The 26638-nt window shown below is 44.0% G+C and overlaps 1 protein-coding gene across 8 annotated transcripts in view; it reads left to right on the top strand.

The window, feature by feature from the left end:
- Nucleotides 1–26638, top strand: part of LOC106543510 (ATP-dependent chromatin remodeler CHD2) — a 71458-nt gene that overhangs the window by 31429 nt on the left and 13391 nt on the right. For 7 of the 8 annotated variants that reach the window (XR_015695431.1, XR_015695430.1, XR_015695428.1 and 4 more), the window contains exons 13-34: nucleotides 41–165; nucleotides 2201–2417; nucleotides 3532–3621; nucleotides 5723–5913; nucleotides 7533–7721; nucleotides 9357–9519; nucleotides 10846–10998; nucleotides 12641–12712; nucleotides 14365–14514; nucleotides 15740–15888; nucleotides 16401–16497; nucleotides 16677–16769; nucleotides 18196–18369; nucleotides 19415–19590; nucleotides 20514–20555; nucleotides 20759–20898; nucleotides 21934–22072; nucleotides 22990–23140; nucleotides 23450–23566; nucleotides 24254–24382; nucleotides 25271–25411; nucleotides 26286–26464. Coding sequence is in view for 4 of the 8 variants with exons in the window: in XM_087704336.1 (XP_087560462.1) it covers nucleotides 41–165; nucleotides 2201–2417; nucleotides 3532–3621; nucleotides 5723–5913; nucleotides 7533–7721; nucleotides 9357–9519; nucleotides 10846–10998; nucleotides 12641–12712; nucleotides 14365–14514; nucleotides 15740–15888; nucleotides 16401–16497; nucleotides 16677–16769; nucleotides 18196–18369; nucleotides 19415–19590; nucleotides 20514–20555; nucleotides 20759–20898; nucleotides 21934–22072; nucleotides 22990–23140; nucleotides 23450–23566; nucleotides 24254–24382; nucleotides 25271–25411; nucleotides 26286–26464 (3077 nt within the window). In the remaining 4 variants the exon portion in view is untranslated. The remainder of the gene's footprint in view (nucleotides 1–40; nucleotides 166–2200; nucleotides 2418–3531; nucleotides 3622–5722; nucleotides 5914–7532; nucleotides 7722–9356; nucleotides 9520–10845; nucleotides 10999–12640; nucleotides 12713–14364; nucleotides 14515–15739; nucleotides 15889–16400; nucleotides 16498–16676; nucleotides 16770–18195; nucleotides 18370–19414; nucleotides 19591–20513; nucleotides 20556–20758; nucleotides 20899–21933; nucleotides 22073–22989; nucleotides 23141–23449; nucleotides 23567–24253; nucleotides 24383–25270; nucleotides 25412–26285; nucleotides 26465–26638) is intronic. The other variant, XM_087704337.1, reaches the window with a different exon arrangement.

The following is a 26638-nucleotide window of genomic DNA, read 5'->3' as shown; positions in this document are numbered from 1 at the left end:
TTTGTGAAGCTGGGAGAATTGACAGATGTCTTCCTCTTAGGTGCTGAAGCAAAGACCCCGTTTTGTGGCCTTGAAGAACCAACCTTCCTACATTGGTGGGGAGAATCTGGAACTCCGTGACTATCAGCTGGAGGGCCTGAATTGGTTGGCTCATTCTTGGTGCAAGTAAGTGAGGGCTGGTACTTCTTATCCGTCCTCCCAAAAACATAGTCCAGAAAGAGGCTTTGGGTGCTCCTCTTTTGATGACCTGAAGCAGTGTCTCTTCCCAATGTGCTCAGATGGTTATTTATTTATTTAGCATAGGGTATATCATCCATGGAATTGCAGCATATACGAACGTTTCACCCAGAATAATAGAGTTGGACGGGACCTTGGAGGTCTTCTGGTTCAACCTGCTCAGGCAGGAAAACCCTATATCGTTTCAGACAATGGTTGTCCAATCTCTTATAAAACCATTAACATTGGAGCACCTGCAACTTTTTGGAGGCAAGTAGATTAATAAATAAAATGAAAAAAGGGACGTGGTGACTCAATAGTTAAGACTCTGAGTTTGTCGATCATAAAGGTTGGCAATTCGGCGGTTCGAGCCCCTAGCACCGCATAATGGAGTGAGCTCCTGTTACTTGTCCCAGCTTCTGCCAACCTAGCAGTTCGAAAGCATGTAAAAAATGCAAGCAGAAAAATAGGGACCACCTTTGGTGGGAAGGTAACAATGTTCCGTGTGCCTTCGGCACTTAGTCATGCCGGCCACATGACTTCGGAGACGTCTTCGGACAGCGCTGGCTCTTCGGCTTTGAAACGGAAATGAGCACCACCCCCTAGAGTCGGAAACGACTAGCACATACTGTATGTGTGAGAGGAACCTTTACCTTTACCTAGATTAATAAAGCACAATATAATATAAACACTAAAAAAGATCTATAATGAGATACCAATGTCTAGGGCCAGGATGGTGAATCTAAGTCACACGTGCCACAGGTGGCACACGGAGCCATTTGTCAGGACACGCGAGGCATTGCCCTGTCAGCTGGTCAGTGCGCATGCATGTGCTGGCCAGCTGAGTTCAGCCTTTTTTAAAGCCATTTTTTGCCCTCCCCAGGCCTCAGAGGCTTTATAGGAGCCTGGGGAGGGCAAAAAGAGCCTCCCCTCCCCGGAGGCCCTCTGGAGGCTTTAGGGAAGCCTCCTTTAGGGAAGCCTCCTGAGGGTCTCCGGGGTGGGGAGGCTATTTTCGCCCTCCTCAGTCTTCTATAAAGCCTCTGGAGCCTGGGAAGGGCGAAAAAAGCATGCATAACATGGGGAGAGTGACTCTCATGCATGCATGCGCACAGGGGGACGTTGTGCATTACATTATGGGCGCGGCATGCCTGTGCACCACCTCCTTGCGCTCCCCCCCCCCACTTATGGCTTGCTAGCCAAAAACGGTTTGCCATCGCTGGCCTAGGGCGTCTAACCATTGAAGTGCAGCATCGTTTATAGGGGGAAAAAAATCAGATACTGGAACAATATATGCCCTTAGTTTACCACTGATCGCGACGCGACCTACAGTTTGGTGTGTGACTCAGCAGTCACACTGAGGGGAGGATAACAAGCCCTGTTTATGCAGTGAACCCTGGCAGATGCCGTGTGAGGTGCAAATAGAATTCTTTATTGGCCAAGTGCAATTGCACACACAAGGAATTTGCCTCTGGTGCATTAGCTCACAGTGCACACATGAACAGCAAATAATAGTTCCTAGGTCATAAGTCATAGTTGCAATCATTAATTATAAATTACAAACAACAATTGATAAATCATAAAAAACAATAGGAGAAGATAGCAGGAAAGACAATAAGATGAGAAAAGGTGAGAAGTGAGACAGTGCTGTGGGGAATTAAGTGTTCAGCAGAGTGATGGCACGGGAGGGAGTGGGGGGGGGGAGAAGAGAACCTATCTTTATTTCTGGTTGTTTTCGCATGCAATGCTCTATAACGGCATCCTGAGGGGAGGAATTGAAATAGATTATGTCCGGGATATGAGGGGTCTGTAGATATTTTCTCAGCCCTTGTTTCTGGTTCATGCAGTATATAGATCCTCAATGGAAGGCATTGGTGAATATCCTGCCTCCAGATGTTCTCCAGAATTGAAAGGGAAAAGAAAAAAGTGAGCACATTGAAAAATATGGCTTTGTTGGCTTGACCCCTTTCCTTGTCTGCTTCCTCAGGAACAACAGTGTCATCCTGGCAGATGAGATGGGCTTGGGGAAGACTATCCAGACCATTTCTTTCCTCTGCTACCTCTTCTATCAGCACCAGCTCTATGGCCCCTTTCTGATCGTGGTGCCCTTATCAACCCTAACCTCATGGCAGAGGGAGTTTGAGATCTGGGCCCCAGAGGTCAACGTGGTTGTGTACATCGGAGATCAGATGAGCAGGAATGCTGTGCGTAAACTAGCATCGAGGAAGGGGTTGAATGGGACTAGGACAAGACGTTTCTCTTTTTCTACAGTTTTGTGGGGTGAGCTGCAGGGTGCATGACATAAAAATGAAAGTGCCATTATTGGGAGATAGTGATAGCAAGGAAAGCAAGGCAGGCTCTGAAATTCCTGTTCAAAACTGTTAGGTTAAAAGTTGTAGAAACACCTTCTTCTTAGTCTAGTCCAGAGGTGAGGCAATCCACAGGTGCAAAGTTGTTGTGAGAACTCGAGCTGAGAAGATGATAGGAAGCTGTTTTCAGGTGCCATTTGCTCGGTTCCTCTGAGCTGAGTCAAAACAGATGGCCCCAGGCTATTCCCTTCCTCCTCCCATTCCCAGTAGGGTGCATCAAAATAAAGGAAGGACCAGAAACAAGAAAAACTTGTAAACTGGCATCCGGGCCCTCCCTGCCAGAATGCTAGCATTCTGATAGGGATCTATGGGGACCTGACATGCTGTCCCCGTAGGAGAAAGAAAACTCCACCTGGAAGAGAAAAGAGAAGAGAAATATAAACAATTAGTTAGGTTTATCTGGGTACTGGGCATGGAAATGCTTCAACAACCTAGGGGCCATCTTCTCATGTGTTGGGTAGTTGGCATGGATGCTCAGATCCACTCTTTGTTTAACCCTGTTGAATAGACTACAGCTGACAGCTTTCTCCGGACAGTATAAGAGCCATTGTGGCACGATGATTAGAATGCATTATTGCAGACTAACTCTGCCAACTGCCAGGAAAGTTGACTCAGCCTTCCATCCTTAAGAGGTGGTTAAAATGAGGACCCAGGTTGTTGGGGGCAAGGTGCTGACTCCTTAAACCGCTTAGAGAGGGCTGTAAACTGCTTAAAGAAGGCTGTAAAGCACCATGAAGTAGTATATAAGTCTAAGTGCTATCGCTAAAAGTAAAATCAAATTTCATTTTGGCTTAGAGTGGAGTGAAGGCTTTTGCATACAAAAAAGAAGAGCTGTTGGATGATTAGATGGTATAATTAGCTCTGCTGGTTGCAGGAATTTTGGGGTGTGTGTGTGAAATTCACACTTTGTCAAATTGCCAAACCGACCCATTCATTTATTTTGCTTCAGATCCGTGAGTATGAGTGGGTCCACTCTCAAACCAAACGGCTGAAGTTCAATGTGCTGATTACAACCTACGAGATCCTCCTGAAAGACAAGGTGAGTGATGGGCCAAGGCAGTTTCTGCTTGGAGGAAAGAGAAACCCTGGTCATCTTCTTTCTTCTGTCTGCCCTCACATTTTTGGCTCAGAAAGTGTGGCTGCTACTGGAAGTGAAGATATTTCAGAAAGTTCTAGATTTTCATACCGGTAGTTGGTGAGCTGCTTCTGGAGAAGTCATCCATTCCTTTGTAGGACCTTCCTTCCTTCCTTCCTTCCTTCCTTCCTTCCTTCCTTCCTTCCTTCCTTCCTTCCTTCCTTCCTTCCTTCCTTCCTTCCTTCCTTCCTTCCTTCCTTCCTTCCTTCCTTCCTTCCTTCCTTCCTTCCTTCCTTCCTTCCTTCCTTCCTTCCTTCCTTCCTTCCTTCCTTCCTTCCTTCCTTCCTTCCTTCCTTCCTTCCTTCCTTCCTTCCTTCCTTCCTTCCTTCCTTCCTTCCTTCCTTCCTTCCTTCCTTCCTTCCTTCCTTCCTTCCTTCCTTCCTTCCTTCCTTCCTTCCTTCCTTCCTTCCTTCCTTCCTTCCTTCCTTCCTTCCTTCCTTCCTTCCTTCCTTCCTTCCTTCCTTCCTTCCTTCCTTCCTTCCTTCCTTCCTTCCTTCCTTCCTTCCTTCCTTCCTTCCTTCCTTCCTTCCTTCCTTCCTTCCTTCCTTCCTTCCTTCCTTCCTTCCTTCCTTCCTTCCTTCCTTCCTTCCTTCCTTCCTTCCTTCCTTCCTTCCTTCCTTCCTTCCTTCCTTCCTTCCTTCCTTCCTTCCTTCCTTCCTTCCTTCCTTCCTTCCTGTCTCCTGCTAGCCAGGAATGTTTTGGGAGCATTAAGGTGCAAAAGACAGCGATCACAATACCATGAATTCAAAGAACCAATATGAGTAACATCTGCATTGTATTTGCTCTTAAGATGTTTGAGCAATTATCTTTTGCTTTGTAAGCTATCTTCAGTCTGCTTTAATTCTGCACCACACTTCAGTGTGTTGTCCAATTGTAATTCATGAGAAGATGTGGGTCTGTCTTCAGCATTTGGTCCAAGAGGTTTCCAAGGACTGTGATGTAGGCAGAATGGTGCTGGAGAACTTGGGAACCACAGACCTTGGGTGTGTGGGTGTGGGTGTGTGAGTGAACTTTCTATATCCTTGATATAGAAAGGAATATTTCCACATAACTTCTTTACAAAACCTTGGGAAGCAGTAAGCAGCCATGTTCGGCTCCCATTTCTCCTTCTTCTATGCAGCTTCTTGATAGTAAAAATATCTGGAGTCAGAGTACTCATTCCAGAAATATTGTGGTTCCCTATCCATAATAGAAGAAACCCTAGATTGCGTGTGGATCTTTGCCAGCTCAGCTAAATGGAGAAGGTGAAATATCTCCACCAGGAGAATTTTACCTTGGGTTGAATATCATCGAATATAGTGCAGTGGCAGCCAAAAAAGCCAATGTAATCCTAGGTTGCATTAACAGTGGGATAGAATCAAGATTACATGAAGTTCTAGTACCACTTTATAAAGCTTTGGTAAGGCCACACTTGGAATACTGCATCCAGTTTTCGCCACCATATTGTAAAAAAGATGTTGCAACTCCGGAAAGAGTGCAGAGAAGAGCAACAAAGATGATTAGGGGGATGGAAACTGAAAGAACAGTTGCAGGAACTGGTGGTGTCTAGTGAAAAGAAGGAGTAGGGGAGAAATGATAGCAGTGTTTCAATATTTGAGAAGCTTCCACAAAGAAGAGGGGGTCAACCTATTTTCCAAAGTACCAGAACAAGAAGCAAGGGATGGAAATTAAACAAGGAGAGAAGAAACCTAGAACTAAGCAGAAATTTCATGACAATGTGAACAATTAACCAGTGGAACAGCTTGCCTCCAGAAGTTGAGGGTGTCCTGTCACTGGAGCTTTTTTAAGAAAAGACTGGACAGCCATTTGTCCTGAATGGTATAGGGTCTTTTGCTTGAGCTGGAGGTTGAATTTAGAAAAAAACTCCAAGGTCCCTTCCAACTTTGTTATTCTGTATGTCGCAATCTGTCATGCTTGGGACACAGGTGAAGGTTTTCCAGAGCAGATGTAAAAGGACTTCCCTAAAATGGTTCTGCATTATTGCTATATTGTGACCCATCTGTAGACTGTCCTGGGAAGCATCAACTGGGCCTTCCTAGGTGTTGATGAAGCCCATCGCTTGAAGAATGACGATTCTTTGCTCTACAAGACACTGATTGACTTCAAGTCCAACCACCGCCTGCTCATCACTGGGACACCCCTTCAGAATTCCCTGAAGGAGCTGTGGTCCCTGCTGCAATTCATCATGCCAGAGAAGTAAGTTGAGTTGAGGAGTAACGCTTTTGCTGCCACACAATGCAAGAATTGCTAAAGCAAATGAAACTGAAAGCTTAAAATGGACTTTAGAGCAAGACAGATTTAGAAAACCAAATTATTACACAGCAGTTATCAATACAAGCCTAATAAAAACTTATTGAATAAAATATGTATCTCTTAGTTTATTGTGGCAAAAAAGAGCCAGGAATCTTAATCTGTACTTTTTTTCAATAACAAATTTTATTAGATAACTGAAGCATTCACAGAAGCATTTTGTAGTTGATGAAAGCTTTTAATAAAATGTGTAGAAATTTGTAGACTTTTATCAGTTTTATCATCTCTTTTCTGAAAATACAATGTTCTTTTCTTATTTTATTTTTTCATAAATTTATAATTATATTTTTTTTATAATTTTCCTCTTTTAAATGTCCAACACTGGCCAGAGTCTCTAAGGAGCTGGGCAGCCTATGTTAAAATTAAGCGATGAAATAAATGAGGCCCCAAAGATGCTTTTTCAAAAGGCAAGAAAGCTCAGTTGCCTTCTTGAAAAAAATACACATTTGGGACAACCATGACCTGGATGACCGAGAATTTCCATAGAAATAAATGAGGCTGCGTGTAGCTGATGTGAGATGCTTGTGTCTACATTGCCAGTAGAAAGGAAGAATGGACTAGATCAGCAATGGCGAATCTTTTTTGGCTCGCGTGCCATAAGCGGGGGGAGCGCAGGGGGGTTGTGCGTGGGCGTGCTGCACCCATATTGCAATGTGCGACACACACTAGTGCGCATGCACGCATGACTTGCACGACCCCCCATTTTTTGCATATTTCTTTCGCCCTCCCCAGACTCCAAAGGCTTTATAGGAGCCTGGGGAGGGGGAAAAAAGGCTACCCGCCCACCTGGAGGCCCTCTGGAGGTTTCAGGAGCTTCCCTGAAGCCTCCGGAGTGCAAAAAACGGCCCTACAAGCAAACCAGAAGTTTGGGAACTGACTTCTGATTTGCTTGTAGGGCCGTTTTTAGTCATCCGGAGCCTTCAGGGACCTCCAGGAGGCTTCCTTGAAGTCTCCGGAAGACTAAAAACGGCCCTCCGGAGCTTCAGGGAAGCCCCCTGAAGGTCCCTGACATGCGCGCTGGCCAGCTGACAGGGCAACACGTTGCGTGTCCTGACAAATGGCTCCGCATGCCATCTGTGGCATGCGTGCCATAAGTTCACCATGCGAGGACTAGATAATGCTTCAATAAGGCCTGTTTTGAATCGGCAAAATTAGTTTTGGAGTATGCCTGAGTGATTCTCATCCTCTCTCTCTCCCCCATTCTCCCTCCCTCCTTTCCTTTCTCTCCCCCTCTTTCCCTCCCTCTCCCCCTCTCTCACTCTTTCTCCTTCTCTTCCTCCCTCCCTCCTTCCCTCTCTCTCTCTCTGTGCCTCCTTCTCTCTCCCCCCACTCTCCCTCCTTCCCCCTCTCTCTTCCTCCCTCCCTCCTTCCCCCTCTCTTTCCTCCCTCCCTCTCTCTCCCTCCCTCCTTTCCTTTCTCCCCCTCTCTCCCTCTTTCTCCTTCTCTCTCTTCCTGCTTCCTTCTCTCTCTCTTCCCCACCCCCTTGCCCTATCTGTGGCTGTCAGGTTTGAATCCTGGGAAGACTTTGAAAATGACCATGGCAGAGGACGAGAGAACGGGTACCAGAACCTGCATAAGGTGCTGGAGCCCTTTCTCCTGCGCAGGGTGAAGAAGGACGTGGAGAAATCCCTCCCAGCCAAAGTGGAGCAGATCCTGCGGGTGGAGATGTCTGCCCTCCAGAAGCAGTATTACAAGTAAGGGTTCTTCTGGTGGTGGGCCAGGAATATTCAGCATGGGCACCACAAAGTAACTTTTGTCTTAGGAAAGAAGTAAAACTAGCATGGGGCTTGGATTTCCTGCACACAGGAAAAGGCTGCCCAACCTCTTTCTACTGGTCTTCAACCAATCAGATTCCAAGTGATCTTTGTCCTCTTCCCCAGCCTAAATGCAAGATTGGAGACTTTGGGATGTCTCCTGTTGCAACTCAGCAGGCGTCTGCCATTCTGAGCTGGCTTTCATTCAAATTGGCCATCACGAGTCACCCAAGAAGGCCCCTAGGGAGTTATAATCGAAGCTCACTCCTCCCCTCCCCATAAACATACATAAATTAAAAACTGACAGCCGATTGAGCGAGTACGGGATCGATAAGCCAATGAACACAATGTCTTAAAATTGACAGCATTCAGATTTGAATAATTAACAACGATGCAGTCTGGCCTCAGTTCAGAAGCAAAGCGCTCAATGTATGATAGAAAAGCACTCTAGGAGAAGCAAATGTGGGTGGCAGAGGTGTAATTGGAATGACTTGGAACCAAGATCAAACTTGTTTTAACTCTGCTAATCTCCTCCGCCTACTGAGAGAGGCTCAAGGTGAGCTAGATGATGGCAGAGCCCCTCTTGTTTTGTCTCAACAAGAACCCTGCAAGGTGCCTGGGCTAAGAGACGAGGACTAACTGAGAATTAGTTAGTGACTTCAAGCAGGGCATTGACTCCCTCTTGGTTCAACCCTGCAACTAACCCAGAGCCGTCATGCTATTTATTTCTAAAAATTGCCACAATCTGTTAGCACAGTTACTCATCTCCAGAAATTGTGGGTGCTTCATCCCTGGAGGTTTTTAAGAAGAGAGTGGACAGCCCTTTTTCCAGGATGGTATAAGTAGTCCTTGACTTACGACCACAATTGAGCCCAAAATTTCTGTTGCTAAGCGAGGCAAGTGTTAAGTGAATTTTGTTCCATTTTATGACCTTGATTGCCTCAGCTGTTAAGTGAATCCCTGCAATTGATAAGTTAGTAACCTGATTATTAGGTGAATCTGGTTTCTCCATTGACTTTGCTTGTCAGAAGGTCGCAAAATATGACCACACGACCCAGGTACGCCTCAACCGTCATAAATACATGCCAGTTGCCAAACTTCTGAATTTTGATCACGTGACCACAATCACAGTCACAAATATGAAAACAGTCATAAATTACTGTGTTTCCCCGAAAGTAAGATAGGGTCTTATTTTTGTTTGACCACCGAAATAAGCGCTTGGCCTTATTTTCATGGAGGTCTTATTAATTTTGAGATGCAGGAGGCAGCGAGCATGGTCATTTCATGGCTGCTGCTCTGCTGCAATATTTTCAGGGAAGGCTTATTATCTGGGGAGGTCTTATTTTCAGGGAAACGGTACTTTTTTCAATACCATTGTAACTTTGAACGGTCACTAAATGAACTGTTGTAACTTGAGGACTACTTGTATAAGGTCTGTTCAACCTGGAGATTAGACTAGAAGACCCCCAAGGTTCCCTTCCAACTCTATTATTCTGCATTGTGTATGCGCTAGCTTGCTTTCGTGAAGCTGTCAAAGGGGCCGAGACTGATGTTTGTTGTCCACTGACCCTTCAGATGGATTTTAACAAGGAATTACAAAGCCTTGTCCAAGGGGACACGTGGCAGCACCTCCGGCTTCCTGAACATCGTGATGGAGCTGAAGAAATGTTGCAATCACTGTTACCTGATCAAACCTCCAGAAGAGAATGAGAAGGAAAACAACCAAGAAAGGCTTCTGGTAGGTAGAGCTTGGAGAAAATGAATGGTAACGTCAGCCCTTCCAGGTAAATCAGACAGGAAACACAGCTAGATGAGCTAACTCTACGTTATTGTAAGGCTACATTTGCAGAACTTTGCAAGTCTGAATCTTGCAAACTTCCTGCCACTACTTTAAGGCTGTCTTTTCTCGCGTATTGCTAAAGCCTGAATCTCAACGAAGAAATTAAGGATTTAATCAGGGATGGAACTCATAACTCATATCGTTAGGCTGGTTCTGCGGCTAAGCAGAAGAATCTTTTAACTTTAACATTTTTTTATTTTTCCATTTTCATAACATATAAGCACATGTATACTATTACATAGCCAACATCATATTGTATTATTAAATGTTTACATCAATTCACCTTACTGTCAACTCCCAAAAGCAATTATTGGCTCTTCCGTTCTCCATACACCATATTTTTATCTTATCCATCATTTTCTTCTCTCTTTCTCCCCTCCCTCCCTCCCTCCTTTCTTCCCTCTGTCATCCTTCTCTTCTCTATTTCCCCTCCCTCTCTCCTTCCTGGAGAAGGAGAGAGCCGAGGTGGCACAGTGGTTAAATGCAGCACTGCAGGCTACTTCAGCTGACTGCAGTTCTGCAGTTCGGCTGTTCAAATCTCACCAGCTCAGGGTTGACTCAGCCTTCCATCCTTCCGAGGTGGGTAAAATGAGAACCCAGATTGTTGTTGGGGGCAATATGCTGACTCTGTAAACCGCTTAGGGCTGAAAGCCCTATGAAGCGGTATATAAGTCTAACTGCTATTGCTATTGCTATAGAAGAATTGAGGGGGTAAAATGAGAACCCAGATTGTTGTTGGGGGCAATATGCTGACTCTGTAAACCGCTTAGGGCTGAAAGCCCTATGAAGCGGTATATAAGTCTAACTGCTATTGCTATTGCTATAGAAGAATTGAGGTATAGTTGTGGAATAGATTAAAAAGTTCTGATGCTTAACATTATATAAGGCTCCCAAATATCTCAGAGGCTTCAGGTGGTCTCACAGGAACTTGAGATCTAGACTGAAAGTCCGTTCCCTCCAACCAAGATAACCACCCATTTGAGGGGGGTAGATTATGGAAAATGGTCTATAAAAATCATTACTTCAAGGAAACAGATATAACTTGCCTAAGCGAACCTACTGAGCTCATGGCCAAGTGAATTAGAACAAGGGGTGCCCTCCTTGTATTCATGTTCATTGTTGCTTCTCTTAATCCACTAAAACCATTATGATACTCAGTTGCTCAGTCAACTGTGCTCCATCAGGTATTGAACCACCACCTCACGGTAAATCTTGTCTTCTTAGTCTTTAATCAGGAGCAGCGGAAAACTCATCCTTCTGGACAAACTGCTCAGCAGGCTCCGCACGAGGGGCAACCGAGTCCTCATTTTCTCCCAGATGGTGAGAATGTTGGACATCTTGGCGGAGTACTTGGCCATCAAACACTACCCTTTCCAGGTGAAGACCAGGAATTTGATGATGGATGGATGGATAGATGATAGACAGACAGACAGACAGACAGACAGATAGATAGATAGATAGATAGAGAATGGAGAGACAGATATGAGGGATGGATGGATGGATGGAGATAGATAGACAGACAGATGAAGAATGGATAGACAGGCATGAAGGATGGATGGATGGATGGATGGATGGATGGAGATAGATAGATAGATAGATAGATAGATAGATAGATAGATAGATAGATAGATAGATAGATATGGTGGTGGGGCAGCAGGAGGCACTCAAGTGTATTTTGCCTTATTGGTAATGCGGGAGAAAGACCAGCTTTAAGAGAAATGTTTGCAGATAACTGAACCATGCAGCTTTTCTGGAGGATCTTGGCTAAATAGGCAAGGGTTCTACTTTCTGTTCTCCCTTGGCAGGCATTGGAAGATACCAGATGGGAAAGTTTTTTTCTGCTTACTGAGAAAGATTATTTTAGTTATTTTTATTGCTTTTAATTTTAGTGATCCTTGCCCCAGCTCCTGCCAACCTCACAGTTCCAAAGCATGCAAATGCAAGTAGATTAACAGCTACCACTTCAGTGGGAAATAAAGCGCCCTGTGACATCATGCTGGCCACATGACTGCAAAAATACCTTCAGATAGCGCTAGCTCAATGGCCTTGAAACGGAGATGAGGACCGGTCCCTACAGTCAGCAGCAATTAGCGGAATAAAATCTGCTGGGTCTCCTTTTTTAAATTATTGCTTTTAATCAATAAGAAAAAAGAAGCAAAACACAAATAATTTTTAGAAAAAGGAAGAAAACCCAAAACTAATAGTGAGATTGAACAAAGATCAAAACAATGTAACAGTGATAAAAAATAAATTCAAAGGAACTGTAGCTTCAAAAAAAAAAAAAAAGCTAATACAGGTAGTTCTCGACTTACGACAGTACATTTAGTGACCGAAGTTACATCACTGACAAAAGTGACATTTTTCACACTTACGACCTTTGTAAGGATCCCCATGGTGACCTGATCAAATTTCAGATGCTTTGGCAACTGACTCCTATTTATGACCATCAGACTGTCCCGGGATCATGGGGTCCCCTTTTGTGACCTGACAAGCAAGTCAACAGGGAAATCGGATCCATTTAACAACCTTGTTACTAAGCGATGATCCACTTAACAATTGTGGCAAGGAATGTTGTAAAATGGGGCATAACTCACTTTAATCAGAGAAATGGTGAGCTCAGTTGGGACAGTTTCAGTTGTGACTACCTGTATTAACCTACATATTGTTCAGCCCTTGATCATAGTGTGTAATCCATTTTAAGATATCATTTAATCCAGACCCTGGGGAAACACACTTCTCAGTGTGGCTTACTTTTTCCCTGATCTCTGTTTGTCTCTTTTTTTATTTATTTATAAATCCGCTTAATAGATTATGCCTGGCTTGGCTGCAGGAACCTGGCCACCATTCCCAGCAGCAGGAACAGCCTGAGTTATTTTTAATCATGGTTATTTTTAGACTGTTGTCTTGCTCTAAGCTGAAGGAAACCATCGGCAGGAGAGTTGAGTTTCTGGAGGAGACATGGGAGGCCGCTGGGGTGGGTTCAAGTTGAGGTTTACCTCTTCGCCATTGTTTTCTGCAGCGCCTGGACGGTTCCATCAAAGGAGAAATCCGGAAGCAGGCTCTGGATCATTTCAACGCTGAAGGCTCAGAGGTATGGCTGGAGCCGGCTGGGTAAACAGGTGGGGAGGAGAGGCAGGGGCTGCCTAGGAAGGGGGAAACACAGGATGCCTCCTTGGTGGGACTGAAGGAAGGTGTCAGTTGTGTTTCTTTTGACAAAGGCCTGGGGATCCAAAGGGTCTGATGGAGGCTGGCAGGACTTGGCAGAGGAAGGAAAAGTTGAGTTTGCACTCATGACTTGCTAAAGGGCCAGCTGTAGGTCACAGGAGCTGACTCTCTGCTTCTCACCACAACGGAAACATGGTTTGCTTAGCCAGCATATCTTCGCCATGTTTTCAGCTTTGTTGACACTTCTGCTGGTTACCTTATTAGGGAGAGAGGGAACTTGGTGACATAGAGAAGAAGAAAAAGGAAGAAATTTGTTGGTACTTTTTGGTCGTCTTAACAGGAATAAAGAGAGCAATCTGTGATTTATTTATAAGGAAGAACCCCACTAAGTTTAGGGCTTCATTTAGAGCTTACATTTCCAAAGTGATGCAGAGAACTGAAGTCTTTATTAAAACGACAAAAGTGAACGGGTCAAATTAGCATGTAGATTATGGGAAATTAAATTTTGGAGCAACCAACAGTTGGTCTTTGACTCCCGGCACAATAGGAGGGGGGGGGCAGAATTTCCATGACCGACAAGGCAGTTGTTAAGTGAACCTTAGGACCGTTTTCCACACTTATGACTATTGCAGCATCCCCATGATCATGTAATCAAAATTCAGACACTTCATACTTATGACTGTTTGCAGGGTCCTGGAGTCACATGATCCATTTTGGTGACCTTCTGACCAGCAAAGTCAGTGAGCAAGCCAGATTCACTTAACAGTCGTGTTACTAACTTCACAACTGCAGTGATTTATTTAACCAATGTGGCAAGAAAGGTCGTAAATGACTTGGCAAATGTCTCAATATTGGACTCAACTGTGGTCGCAATTCGAGGACTACCTCGATAGGTATTGCATAACAGGGAGGTGTTTCTGAGGAGGCCTCTTCTTATTCCTATTTTAATGTAACATTTTGGACAGAAGAGGAGATCAGGCTCCCCTGCTCTGTCAGTAAGCTACTACAGATAATTCTCAACTGGCGACCACAATTGAGCATAAAATTTACAATGCTAAGCAAGACAGTGGTTAAGTGAGTTTTGCCCACATTTGCCCACCTTTCTTGCCCTTGTTTGCTAAGTGAATCACTTTAGTAGCCCAGTTGATAAGTGAATCTGATTTCCACATTGACTTTGCTTGTCAGAAGGTCGCAAAAGGGGATCATGTAACCCTGGGACACTGCAATTGTCGTAAATATGAACCAGTTGCCAGGCATCTGAATGTAAATCACATGACCCAGGGGATGCTGCAATGGTCATAAGTGTGAAAAAGGGTCATAAGGCACTTTTTTCAGTGCTGTTGTAACTTTGAATGGTGCCTAAATGAATGCTTGTAAGTTGAGGATTACCTTAACTGGTGTAGAAGGCATATAATTTTGGCAGTACCCTACATGACTCCATCTGCTTGTGAAGCCCTGCTGGCCCGTAACCATTGTGCCCCCGATTCCTGCCACCTGACTGGTCCTTTACTGACTCTCCCCCGGGACCTATTCGGACGCAGACCTAAATGTGTGTTTCCTTTTATCACATGTGCTTAGGACTTCTGCTTTCTACTCTCCACGCGTGCTGGCGGCCTGGGGATCAACTTGGCATCGGCTGACACGGTGGTGATCTTCGATTCAGACTGGAACCCTCAGAATGACCTCCAAGCCCAGGCTCGGGCTCACCGGATTGGGCAAAAGAAACAAGTTAGTGAGAAACGTTCTTCTCCTTTAGGTCTTCTGCAGATGGGGTGGACTTCAGTTCCTAGCAAAGGGGATTGGGGGATTCTGGGAGCCAACACTCAGGGCATCTGAAAGGAGTCAGAACTAGGAAAATTTAGCGAACAGCCAGATGGTAGCAATCTGGAAATCAATTCCTTCCCAATTGCTTTGTCGTCTCTGGTTACAAGAAATAAAGGGAGAAAATAATTTCCAGGCAGGTACTATCTGGCTGTAAACTAGATTACCCTATTCTTTCAGATCCCCTGAACATTGCAAGGGCTAAGTATTCTGATTATTTATTCAATTTTTATCCTGCCTTTATTACTTTTATAATTAGCTCCAGGCAGTGAACATACTTAATACCCCTACTGCTTTTCCCACAACAACCCTATGAGGGCTGAGAAGGAGTGACTGGGCCCAAGTCATCCAGCCGGCTCTCATGCCTAAGGCGGGACTAGAAATCCAGTCTGCTGGTTTCTAGGCCAACATCTGAAGCATAGACCAGATTGGCTGTCTGCCATGTCAGTGGACTCTTACCTCACTGAGCAATGGAATTTAGAACTCGGAACCCGGGGATGAAGGCAGTTAGGGGAGGGGGGCTTCCTATTGGTCTGCTTGAGTAGCCCCCGCCAGTTGAGCTCCACTTGTTACTAAGGATTGTGGGAAGTGAGCGGTTTGCATTTGACCAAATTGTGGAGCAGGCATATTTTAGGTGTGGCTCTTCGTCAGTTGGCCCAGTTCAGGATTTCAGGTTTTCAGATCCGGGCTTTTCCGTATTAGATAGACTGGCAGGAGAAAAATGTGGTTATTTGTTTCATTGTTTTTTGAAATAGTGGACAGTTAAATAATATAGGTAGAGGGAATTTGGGAGAGGGATTGGTGGTGGGGTGGGGTTGGTAGTTAGATATTTGGAAGTTCTCCTAAAGGGGTTGGCTTGGTAGACATGGCTGAAAACGCGACATCTACTTCTCCAAAGGTAAATAATCCTGGTGGGGCAACTTCTACTTTTGTTGTAAGGTATTAGAAGCCAGTAGCTTTCAGTTTGCAGCATGTTGGTCCTTGATATCTGTCCCTTCCTGATCCTTTAAAAAGATCAGATCAGTCATTGAACTAGGGAAAGATCCAAGAAAGATTTCTGCACCTCACCTTGGCTGCACCAGGGATAAAAAGCTACCTTTATAGCTATTTCACCATCCCCTGGATTCTGCAGGTAAATATCTATCGCTTGGTTACAAAGGGAACAGTGGAAGAGGAGATTATAGAAAGAGCGAAGAAGAAGATGGTACTGGACCATCTTGTGATACAACGGATGGACACCACAGGCCGGACAGTTTTGGACAACAGCTCTGATAGATCCAAGTAAGGAGATGAAACTTCTGGTCTGCTGATCAAGATGGCTGTTATGTGGCACCGTTTGACTGTTAATCTTAATTGGGCTGAGGGAATTGTTCCGTGGGAAGGGATACTCTCTTCAGCAGGCAATACAGACTAAGTGATTAGAATCAATCCCTGTTTTGAAAGTTTAATGAGATAAAATGAGCTGGTTATATTTGTCAGCCAAACGTGGTCATTGATACCTAAACACATGCTTTGTGCTAAGGTTGCTAACTATCCTTTTTTTTAAAGACAAACAATTCCTTTGTAACAGTGACTGTTTGATATTAAAAAGACAAAAAATGATTTTAGCTACTCAGAATTTCAAATTGCCATGTTTCCTCAACGCAAAAGAGATTAGGAGTTGGATGTGATTTTTTATCAAAGGATAAGTAGTACAAAGAACTAGATTATTTGAGATCTGGAAAAGTGAGCTAAGATATGGTCCATAAACTGGAAACCTTTGTGCAAGCCAATGGCTTCATGTTTTTCTTTAGTTCAATCCCATTCAACAAGGAGGAACTGACCGCCATCTTGAAGTTTGGAGCTGAAGACCTTTTTAAAGAAGCAGAAGGGGAAGAATCTGAACCACAGGTGAGCTTTCTGATCCATATTTTTGGGTGGAGATTACCTTGACATCTCCTTGGGATGTCCTTTGAAATTGGCCTAGATTTAACTCAATCCAGTTCATTTCTGTATCAGAACTTTAGAAGGACAACATTAAATATTTCATATTGGTACGCGTCTGATTGCACTCTTGCCTCTGCTTCTAGGAAATGGACATTGAGGAAATCTTACGCCTGGCTGAGACACGAGAGAATGAACCATCCACAAGTGCAACTGATGAACTGCTTTCACAGTTTAAGGTAAGGCCCCAGAAAAGGAGCATCAAAGGTTTCAGAATTTGTAGCGTTATCAGTGCAATTAAAGGGAGTATTATGGTGGCCTAGAGGTGAGGACGCTTGCTTCCCACTCGGAAGGTTGAGAGTTCAATCCTAGGTGGCAACTTGGAAAATGCTGAAATATTGCCATCCAATAAACTACACATTGAGTGGCAATAAACAATAAGTGACAGAAGGGGAAATTAATGGGATTAATATGAAGTACTTTCATATTCATAAAACTTACATATGTATAATTGAAATGGAGACACCATGAGACAAATCCACTTGTTGCATCTGAAAGAAATCATTGAAAATAAGAAGAAAAAAGAAAAAAAAGAAAAAGAGAGGAGGAGGAGAAGAAAGAAAGAGAAAGAAAGTAAGTAAGTAAGTCTGGAATTGGGCTTTAAGCTGAAGTAATAAAGCCTTCAATATTTTCAGCACAACTTCAAACAGGAAAACCCACAATTAAATAAACTTGGGGACAATTATTGGGGGGGGGGGAGATGCAAATTCCAATTTATGAAAAACTCTCTCACCTTTTAATGTACAAAATCCAAGGTACAGGAACTTCTACTCCAGATCTTGGGGGGATCTGGGGTAGAAGAAGTCAACATGTTTAGTTAGAAACATAAAATTAACAGCCTTGTAAACAGCTCCAACTAAACAACTGAAGTACTAGTTGAGATAGGAAGATTCCTGTGCAACCATCTTGAGGAGTAAATCTTAGGGCTGGGAGGAGTTTCAGCAAGAGGAGGAGGAGGAGGAAGAAGAAGAAGGAGGAGGAGAAGAAGGAGAAGAAGGAGAAGAAGAAGAAATAATAATAATGAAACTTACATACTGATTCACAGTCCTTTGCAGTCTACTCTAAGCAGTTTATAGTGTTGGCATACTGGCCCCAACAATCTGGGTCCCCATTTTACTGATCTTGGAAGGATGGAAAGCTGAGTCAACCTTGAGCCTCATGAGACTTGACCTGCTGGCAACTGGCAGTCAGCAGAAATAGGCTACAGTACTGCATTCTAACCACTGTGCTACCACGCCAGAAGCAACAGCAGCATCTCCATTGGCCAGTTTGTCTCTAGTGCATAAGCTCGCAGTGTACTTATACACAATCAAATAATATCCACACAATCCTAAGATACCACTAGGAGAATTAGTGGGAAAGATGGGAAGGATAATAGTAATACAGCCTTACTACTTCGGTAAATGCCCTTAGACTTAAGCCAGTTCTGTGGCAATTAGGTGTTCAGCAGAGTGATGCCAGGAGGAAAAAAGCTGTCTTTCTTTCTAGCTGTTTTGACATGCGATGCCCTATAGGGGCGACCTGAGGGAAGGAATTGAAACAGTTTATGTCCAGGATGTGATTATGGAAGCCTGGTATAGAAAGCCTTGTTGTTTCTCCTCTCAGGTAGCCAACTTTGCTACAACGGAAGACGAAGAAGCCGAGGCGGAAGAGAAATCTCAGAAGGAGTGGGAAAACATCATTCCTGAGGAACAGAGGAAGAAAGTGGAAGAAGAGGAGCGGCAGAAGGAACTCGAGGAGATATATATGCTGCCAAGGATTCGCAGCTCAGCCAAAAAGGTAGTTATTATAGGGTAAGACCCATAACGGGACGACATCTCACCTCATCCCACATGGGGGGGGGGGGAACCCTTCAAAACAGTAACAGGATTGAGGACTTTCAGATGTAGATGGTTGTGCTGGAGATGCAGTAGAAGTTTAGCTTTGCAGAAGGGTAAATTCACACTTCGGTTGATGCCAGTAGTGAAATCTTTTTTTTTTTTTTTTTGGCCACTGGTTCTGTGGGTGTAGCTGGGGGGTCACGTGTCTGGGTGGGCGCGGCCAACTTTTCCCCTCTTTCTAAAGCATTTTTTCCCAGCTTATTCGCCTGAACCAGCAGGAAAAAATGCTTTAAAAAGCGGAGAAAAAGCTTCCGACGATCTCATGGCTCACAGCTGAGCCACGTAATCTGCAGAAGCTTTTTTTTTTTTTTTTTTACTACCGGTTCATAGAACCAATGACAATTGTCCCTACTGGTTCAGCTGAACCAGGAGGATTTCACCCCTGGTTGGTGCCAAGAAACACACAGCATGTTCCTGGGGACCCACAGGCTCAAGACTATGGGTGACATCTGTTCCTTAGATCTCTCATCCCTATATGGAGCATTGAGTGTTTCGGGTGCTAAGTACAGGTAATTCTTAACTTCTGACCACAATTGAACCTAGAATTTATGTTGCTAAAGTAAGGAATTTGTCAAGGGAGTTCTGCCCCATTTTCTTGCTACGTTTGTTAAGTGAATCACCACAGTGAAGTTAGTAACACGGTTGTTAAGTGAATCTGGATTCCCCATTGACTCTGCTTGTCAGAAGGTCACAAGAGGGGAATCACATGACCCGAGGGCACTGCAACTGTCATAAGTACATGTCAGTTGCCAAGCATCTGAATGTATGTGACATGGCCAAGAGAATGCCACAATGGTGATAAGAGTGAAAAATGGTCGTAAATCCCTTTTCGGTGGCCTTGTAGCTTTGAACGGTCGCTAAATGGACTGTTGTAAGCCGAGGACCAGTTGGAGTTAACAGCAAAAAGGGTCTCTCTAAGCCTGGCCTTTTTCTGGCCCCGACAGGCTCAGCCCAATGAAAGTGATTCGGATGTTGAAATAAAGAGAAAGCTCCAGAGGTCTTCTGGCTCAGATACCGAGACAGAGGACTCTGATGATGACAAGAGGCCCAAACGCAGAGGACGGCCTCGCAGTGTGCGGAAGGACACAGTGGAAGGATTTACAGACACTGAAATCAGAAGGTTGGCACCCAGGAAGAAATCCAGGGATTTTTCTGGACTGGTTTTTCATCATTTGCCAGAGCTAAGATGAACTGGAAAGGGTGGGAGGGATGCCCAAAGTCTACTTCCTAGAGAGGTGTGGTGGGATGAAAGGAGGGGAGATTACTCCAGTCATCTTGAGCAATAGAATAGAATTAGAAGAGAAGGAATAGGAATGGGAATGGAATGGGAATGGAATGGATAGGAATAGAATAGGAATAGAATAGGAATAGAATAGGAATAGAATAGGAATAGAATAGAATAGGAATAGAACAAAACAGAATGCAGAATAGAATAAGAACAGAATAAGAATAGAATAGAATATTGAAATGCAGAATGGAATAGAATAGAATAAGAAAGAATAGAATAGAATATTGGAATGCAGAATAAAATAGAATGGAATAGAATAAGAATAAAATAGAATAGAATAGAATTCTTTATTGGCCAAGTGTGATTGGACACACAAGGAATTTGTCTTTGGTGCATATGCTCTCAGTGTACCTAAAAAGACAAGATACATTCGTCAAGAATCATAAGGTATAACACTTAATGATTGTCATAGGGTACAAATATGCAATCAAATGATATTAGGAAACAACCAATATAAATCGTAAGGATACAAGCACAAAGTTACAGCCATGCAGTCATAAGTGGGAGGAGATGGGTGATAGGAACGATGAGAAGAAGAAAATGGAAGAAAATATTGTAAGAAAGCTTCTGCAGCTTTTCTTGGCTTAACCTGAGTTTGTAAATATTTGACAACTTGAGAGTTGTACTCAGAGGCACATCTGGAGGGGGTTAAATTTAGGAGGGGCGTGACTAGAACCACAAGCAGAGGAAAAAGAAATCGAGGCCTTTAACAAACCTCTCTAATGGTTGTTGCTCTTTCTGTTTAAATTCCACAGATTTATCAAGGCGTACAAGAAGTTTGGCGTTCCTTTGGAGCGGTGAGTGACAGATTATAGAGAACGTGCAGTCCACCAAATTATAAACTGTAATTTGCTTTCACGCTGTGTTTTTTGTTTTGTTTTAATCGTTTTCTGGTAGATATTCTTAGTCCATCCATGTTCTGGAAGTGCTTTAAAATAATATCCAATTTGTGGGTGTGTTGAGGGAGGGAGAGTCAATTACATTCCGTCTCCTTTTCCAGACTGGAATGCCTCGCTCGGGATGCCGAACTGGTAGAGAAATCGGTAGCTGATCTGAAACGTCTGGGAGAACTTCTCCACAACAGTTGTGCGTCCGCCATGCAGGAGTATGAAGAGCATCTGAAGGAGAACCCAACTGAAAGTGAGGAAAGGGGCTTTCTGTGATGGGAAAAGGTTGGTGGTCAACCCAGGGACCTGGCTCAGAATCCAGGGTTTTGAGCCTATGCCTCTAGATCAGTGTTTCCCAACCTTGGCAACTTGAAGATGTCTGGACTTCAACTCCCAGAATTCCCCAGCCAGCATTCGCTGGCTGGGGAATTCTGGGAGTTGAAGTCCAGACATCTTCAAGTTGCCAAGGTTGAGAAACACTGCTCTAGATAAAGAAAGTCGGCACCACATGAAGAATTCATGCTTAAGAAAACCTGAACTCTGCAATTATGTTCTTTATATCACATAATTGGTTCGGTATTTGCTTAATCGATCTTCCCCAGTGATTTCTCAGTTTCCATTTTTTCACTTCCCATCAAATTAGGAAAATGTCTATGGAGATTCTCAGTCATCCCGGTCATGTTTGCCCCAAAGGTGCTTTTTCAAGAGGCAGCTGAACCTTCTGGAAGTCCAATTGCCTCTTGAAAAAGCACCTTTGGGATAAACCAGGAAAGGTGATGCTAAGTCATTTAGAGACAGTCAGAGATCACATCTTAAGATGGAATCACAGCAAAGACTTACAGTTGGGAATAGTGGTCTTTTAAAAAAAAAAACAATTGTTTGCCAACTTTGAGGGGGAAAAGAATGAAAATGATGCCAAAACTTGTCCTCTCTTTCCAAAATCATTGCCATGTACAAAGTATTGGGACCATAGGTTAAGTTGCAGCATAGAAGATTTATTCAAGCTGATATGCAAGAATGTAGTCAAATAAAGTTCTTTAGTAAATTGTCACCTGATAAGGGTCAACAGAATTCAAGAGAGGCTGACTTGTGGCCATGCAAGGACTCTAAACTGATGACATGTTTAACGCTAACCCTCCCCACTTTTGCCTGCTCTTCTCCTACAATAACAGGCTGGTACTTTAGCCCCCAAACGGGAACATGTTAAAGTCTCAGGTGCTGAATGCACTTTAAATGTGATTCCCAAACCACCCCATCTGATTGTGACTGTGCGGCTCCTTTTCCTCAGGCAAAGGACCGGGAAAGAGAAAGGGGCCCACAATTAAGATCTCTGGAGTCCAGGTGAACGTGAAAGCGATTATTCAGCACGAGGAGGAATTTGCAATGCTCCATCAGACCATTCCCAGTGACCCAGTGGAGAGGACAAGGTAAGCATAACCATCTAAGACAGGCGCAAGTGTGTGAGCCATGAGTGGCCAAAAGAAGAAGAAAACAAGTTATTTGGAAGGGGGGGAATTCACACATTGCTGTTAAATAAAATGACACCTTGCCTATGTTATTAATTGTGCTCTGTTGATCTTCACGTTGGAAAAACATGTGAACAGACTTGTAAACGGATTTTAAAATGTAAATACGGAAGAGGCAGCCATTACTTTGACTCTGCCTTTTGAGAAAATATGAAGAGAATTGCTGGATTAGACCAAAGGAACAATCCATGATAATTTACCAGGTTAGCAGCAGGTCTTCTGACTGTTGAAGTCTTCTTTGACAGTTCTTCTACAAATGGCCTTTGCCTTAGGGCCACAATGTAGCCCAAATTTTCTGTTTCTGATCAAGACAGTTGTTAAGTGAGCTTTGCCCTATTTTATAAACTTTCTTGCCACAATTGTTAAGTGAATCACTGCAGTTAAATTAGGAATTGGACTAGGCGATTTCCAAAGTCCCTTCCAACTTTGTTATTCTGTTAGATACTTCCAGCCATCTTGTTTTCCCATCTTCTCCAGGGAGAAGATAACTTAGGGAGAGAGAAGAGACTTTTCCAGGCCACGGCTGTGTTGCCTTTTTTTCAACTAGGTCTCGATAGCTGGTTCTCACAAGAATTCGGTCCCTTCTTAAAGCAATTAAGGAAGGGTCCTTTGCTCACTTTAGGTGAAACTTATGTTAACTAGTGAGAAGAGGTTTAAGAGATAATTTCACCTGTGGGTGAAATCCACACTTTCACACACACCTCTAACTTTGCCTTTATTTTGTCTTATCTGGTGGTGGTGTAGAACTTTATTGACAAGGGACGCCTTGCGTGGGATCGCTTGTCATCCTTCGCCCGTCCTCTCTTCCAATTTTGCAGGTTCCGTCTGAACTGCCGTGTCAAATCTGCCCATTTCGACGTAGATTGGGGAGTGGAAGAGGACTCTTGCTTGCTGCGGGGGATTTATGAGCACGGATGTGGGAACTGGGAGCTCATCAAGTCAGACCCAGAACTGAACCTCACCGACAAGGTACAAGGAACTTCAGATGAGGGGGTCAATGTTTTACAGATGCAACACCAAATTATAACACTTGAAAAAAGAACTTCTGCAGGAAGCGGTGGCATCGGATGTGGAGATTACTGGTTCTGCCTTTTGAAAAGCAGTGTTTTTTGCATTGATTTCATTCATAAAACACAGCTGGTTTGGTGTCCTGGTTAAGGCACCAGGCTAGAAAATGGGAGACTGTGAGTTCTAGACCTGCCTTGGACACAATGCCAGCTGGATGATTCTAAACAAGTCCCTCTCTTTTATGTGTATTCCTTCTCCACCCATCCCCAGATTTTACCAGTGGAGACAGATAAAAAGCCACAGGGGAAGCAGCTCCAGGCGCGAGTAGATTATCTGATGAAACTTATCCAAAGAGATATGAAAAGGAAGGACAACAAGACAGAGGAGGTCAGTTCTGCCACTGAGAAAGCTCTGTTTGATCACGTGGAGTTTGTTTCTGCTATGTTATCAAGGGTTCCAAGTTGCCTTATGCATTGTTTGGGAAGTTAGCACATTCAAAACTCAAGTTTCCAGTCTTTGTAGTGGAAAATATGGACATAGGAAGGAAGTAAAGGAACTGGAAGGGGCTCTTTATCCGTCTTCCCCAATCTTGGTATACACACACATACACATGAACACACACACACAGAGTAGGGTGGTATAGCATGAGTCAACCATGGGGTGCTCAAAGCTGTGGATGCTGCTTCTTTTGGATCATTTGAAGTTTCTGCTTGCCTTCAAGGGCAGCCCACTGTGGACCACATTGCAGTAGTCCAAATGGGAAGCAACTAGAACTTGACTGACCATGAAGGGGGCCTGCCTGTCCACGAGTAGGCACAATTAGTGCATAAATCGAATTCATGCAATTGTCACAGCTGCCCTCTGCTCCCTGGGAAGAAGCTATCAGTCCAGGAGGGCCTAGTGGTGCATCATTTCTGTCCGTGAGAAAACTACCCCATTGAGGGATAAAGATGGTCAGGTGGGCGACTCTACACAGGAAAGGGTTTGCACAAATATAGGTAGGGCCCACCAAATTGGCCAGCAAGGAAGGGTTTTTGATCATCTGTGCCCTCACGTGCTGTTCTTCTGTCCTAGGACAAGGCCAAAAATGTGAAACCCCGGATCCGGAAAGAAAACAAACCCCCCAAAATCAAGGAGGAGCCTGGAAATGAAGCCTCTTCTCCACAGCCTCCAGACAATCAGTCAGTAGAAGGACAGAAGAAGGTAAGCATGAGCACTGGTGGAGAGCCATTTGCCTCTCCATCCAGCTTCCAACAAGGGAAGTCAGTGAGGGAAGCCAGATTGGCTTATTGATTTTGTATGATTCACTTAACAACTGCAGTGATTCTGTTTACCAGTCTGGTCCAGGAAGAAAAAGTTGGAGTGAGTTTTGAGAGTTGGCTAACTATCTTTCAAAACTGTCCACCAGACCAATGAAAGGTGGATGGTTTCTTGCTAAAGAGGAATGCAAAAGGGTACATAATAGTATTTCTCTTCATTGTTTTACATCTTTGGCCATTCAGAACAGAAAGACAAAAAGCTAAAAACAATTCATTTATAGATACTTGTCCCAAGTCAGTCACAATCGAAGGATGCTGAAGATTACATCTCTTTTAGAAAGTGAAATGCATATTTCTCGGTTTTAGTCACGAGAGGGTTGTGCAATTCCATTCATTTAGGAAGTCCCATTATCACAAAAATGAGCCGCGATGGCTCAGCGGTTAAAGACGCTGAGTTTGTCAGCTGGACGGCTGACAGCCTGGTTCCGAGACCCACGTTCCACATAATGGGTGAGCTCCCATTACTTGCCTCCTCTGTCCACCTAGCAGTTCGAAAGCATGCAAATGTGAGTTTTGGCCAAAAAGGGGGATGAGACTGTCCCCTAGTGTCTGGACAGAGTAAATCTTGACCTGTACTTTATTATCATAAAGATGGAGAGCCCTGTCTGAAGGGGCAAAGGAATCGCCTGGAAACTCCAGGCAGCAGAATGCAAGTTTCTCACCACCCTTGTTTTTTGTTTTAGTTTTTCTTTCATTTCCTTATTGGCACATCTGTGACTTTCCATTCTGTGCTTTTTAATGAGGGATGCTATCTCCTCTTGTCTTTTCACAGCCCAAAGGCGCCGAAGCCAAACCTGGAAACAAAGGGAAGAAACCGTTGGGTCAGGGTCCTGTCCACATTACGGCAGGAAGTGAACCTGTCCCCATCGAAGAAGAGGAAGAGGATGATTTAGACCATGCAACCTTCACCATTGTGAGTCTTCTCCAGGAACCCAATGGGGAAATGTCCAAGAGGGCTGGTTGCTGACCCCAGAAAATGTCCCTTTGACTCAGTTTAGTTATGAAATCAGCTTGCCTCTTCTTTATGAAGTTTCCATGAAAGATAAAATGCCAACTTAACCAACCCCAAAAGATTTAAAAATAGGGAATGGGGATCAAATGGGGGAAAAGTGGAAAAATGAGAAGAAGAAGAAAAAGAAGAGGGGTGGGGAAGGACACAAAAAAAGACTTCAGACTTTCTTCAGGTCAGAAACAAATAAACAGGTAAAAGTATGACCACAACTGAGCCCAGACTTTATGTTTGTTAAGTGGGAAATTAGCTAAGTGAGTTTTGCCCCCATTTTTCGACCTTTCTTGCTACAGTTGTTAAGTGAATCACTGCAGTTGTTAAATTAGTAATACGATTGTTAAGTAAATCTGACTTCCCCTTTGACAGAAGGTCACAAAAGGGGATCACATGACCACAGGGCAGTGCTACTGTCATACTCTGGATTGAAAGAAAAATATTCCTCCACCTTAATGAATTCACCTAAAGAAAGATGGGAAATCTCTCGCATGGTCTCCAAGATTGTATGGCTTCCCCAGACGAGTGTTATATCCGATACTCAAATTTGGGATAGCTTTTGCTTCCTTGATCTTGCCCAGCAAACTGGGGCTTGATAGCATTTGGCTCCAGATGTTTCTTTGAAGACTCCTGTAGCTGTCATTTGGAGAGGGTGCCCACAACAGACCCCTCCCCCAAATTCAAATAGGCCCCTACCCTCAAAAGATGGCCTCAATCAGGGTCTCCCTTTTCTTCACCTTCCTTCTGCGATTAATGCAGAGCTTTGCTTTTTCTGCCTCCCAAGTGCAAAGAGCTGATGAGGCCAGTTAAGAAGTCCCTGAAGCAGCTGGATAAGCCAGAAAGAGGACTTAACGACCAAGACCAGCTGGAGCAAACTCGGAGTTGCCTGCTCAAGATAGGAGACCACATTGCTGAATGTTTGAAAAGCCACACTGAACAGGAAGTTCTTAACGTATGGAGAAGGTGATTTGCCTGCCCACCAAATTTTCAATCTCTCTCAGGGATGGAGTTAAAAAAGGAATCAGCCTAGAATCTCTATGTAGCCACAAGTCCAATTCCTGCTGCAATGCTACAAATGAGATGCAGTCTCCATTTGTTGAATTCCCCTCTGTGGAAATATGTTAGAAATGTGTTAAA

The sequence above is a fragment of the Thamnophis sirtalis genome, unplaced genomic scaffold (assembly GCF_051295495.1).
Source record: "Thamnophis sirtalis isolate CommonGarterSnake01/CBP01778 unplaced genomic scaffold, rThaSir2_p1.2 scaffold_2, whole genome shotgun sequence".
Taxonomy (NCBI): domain Eukaryota; kingdom Metazoa; phylum Chordata; class Lepidosauria; order Squamata; family Natricidae; genus Thamnophis; species Thamnophis sirtalis.
This window is presented reverse-complemented; position numbering and strand designations above follow the sequence as displayed.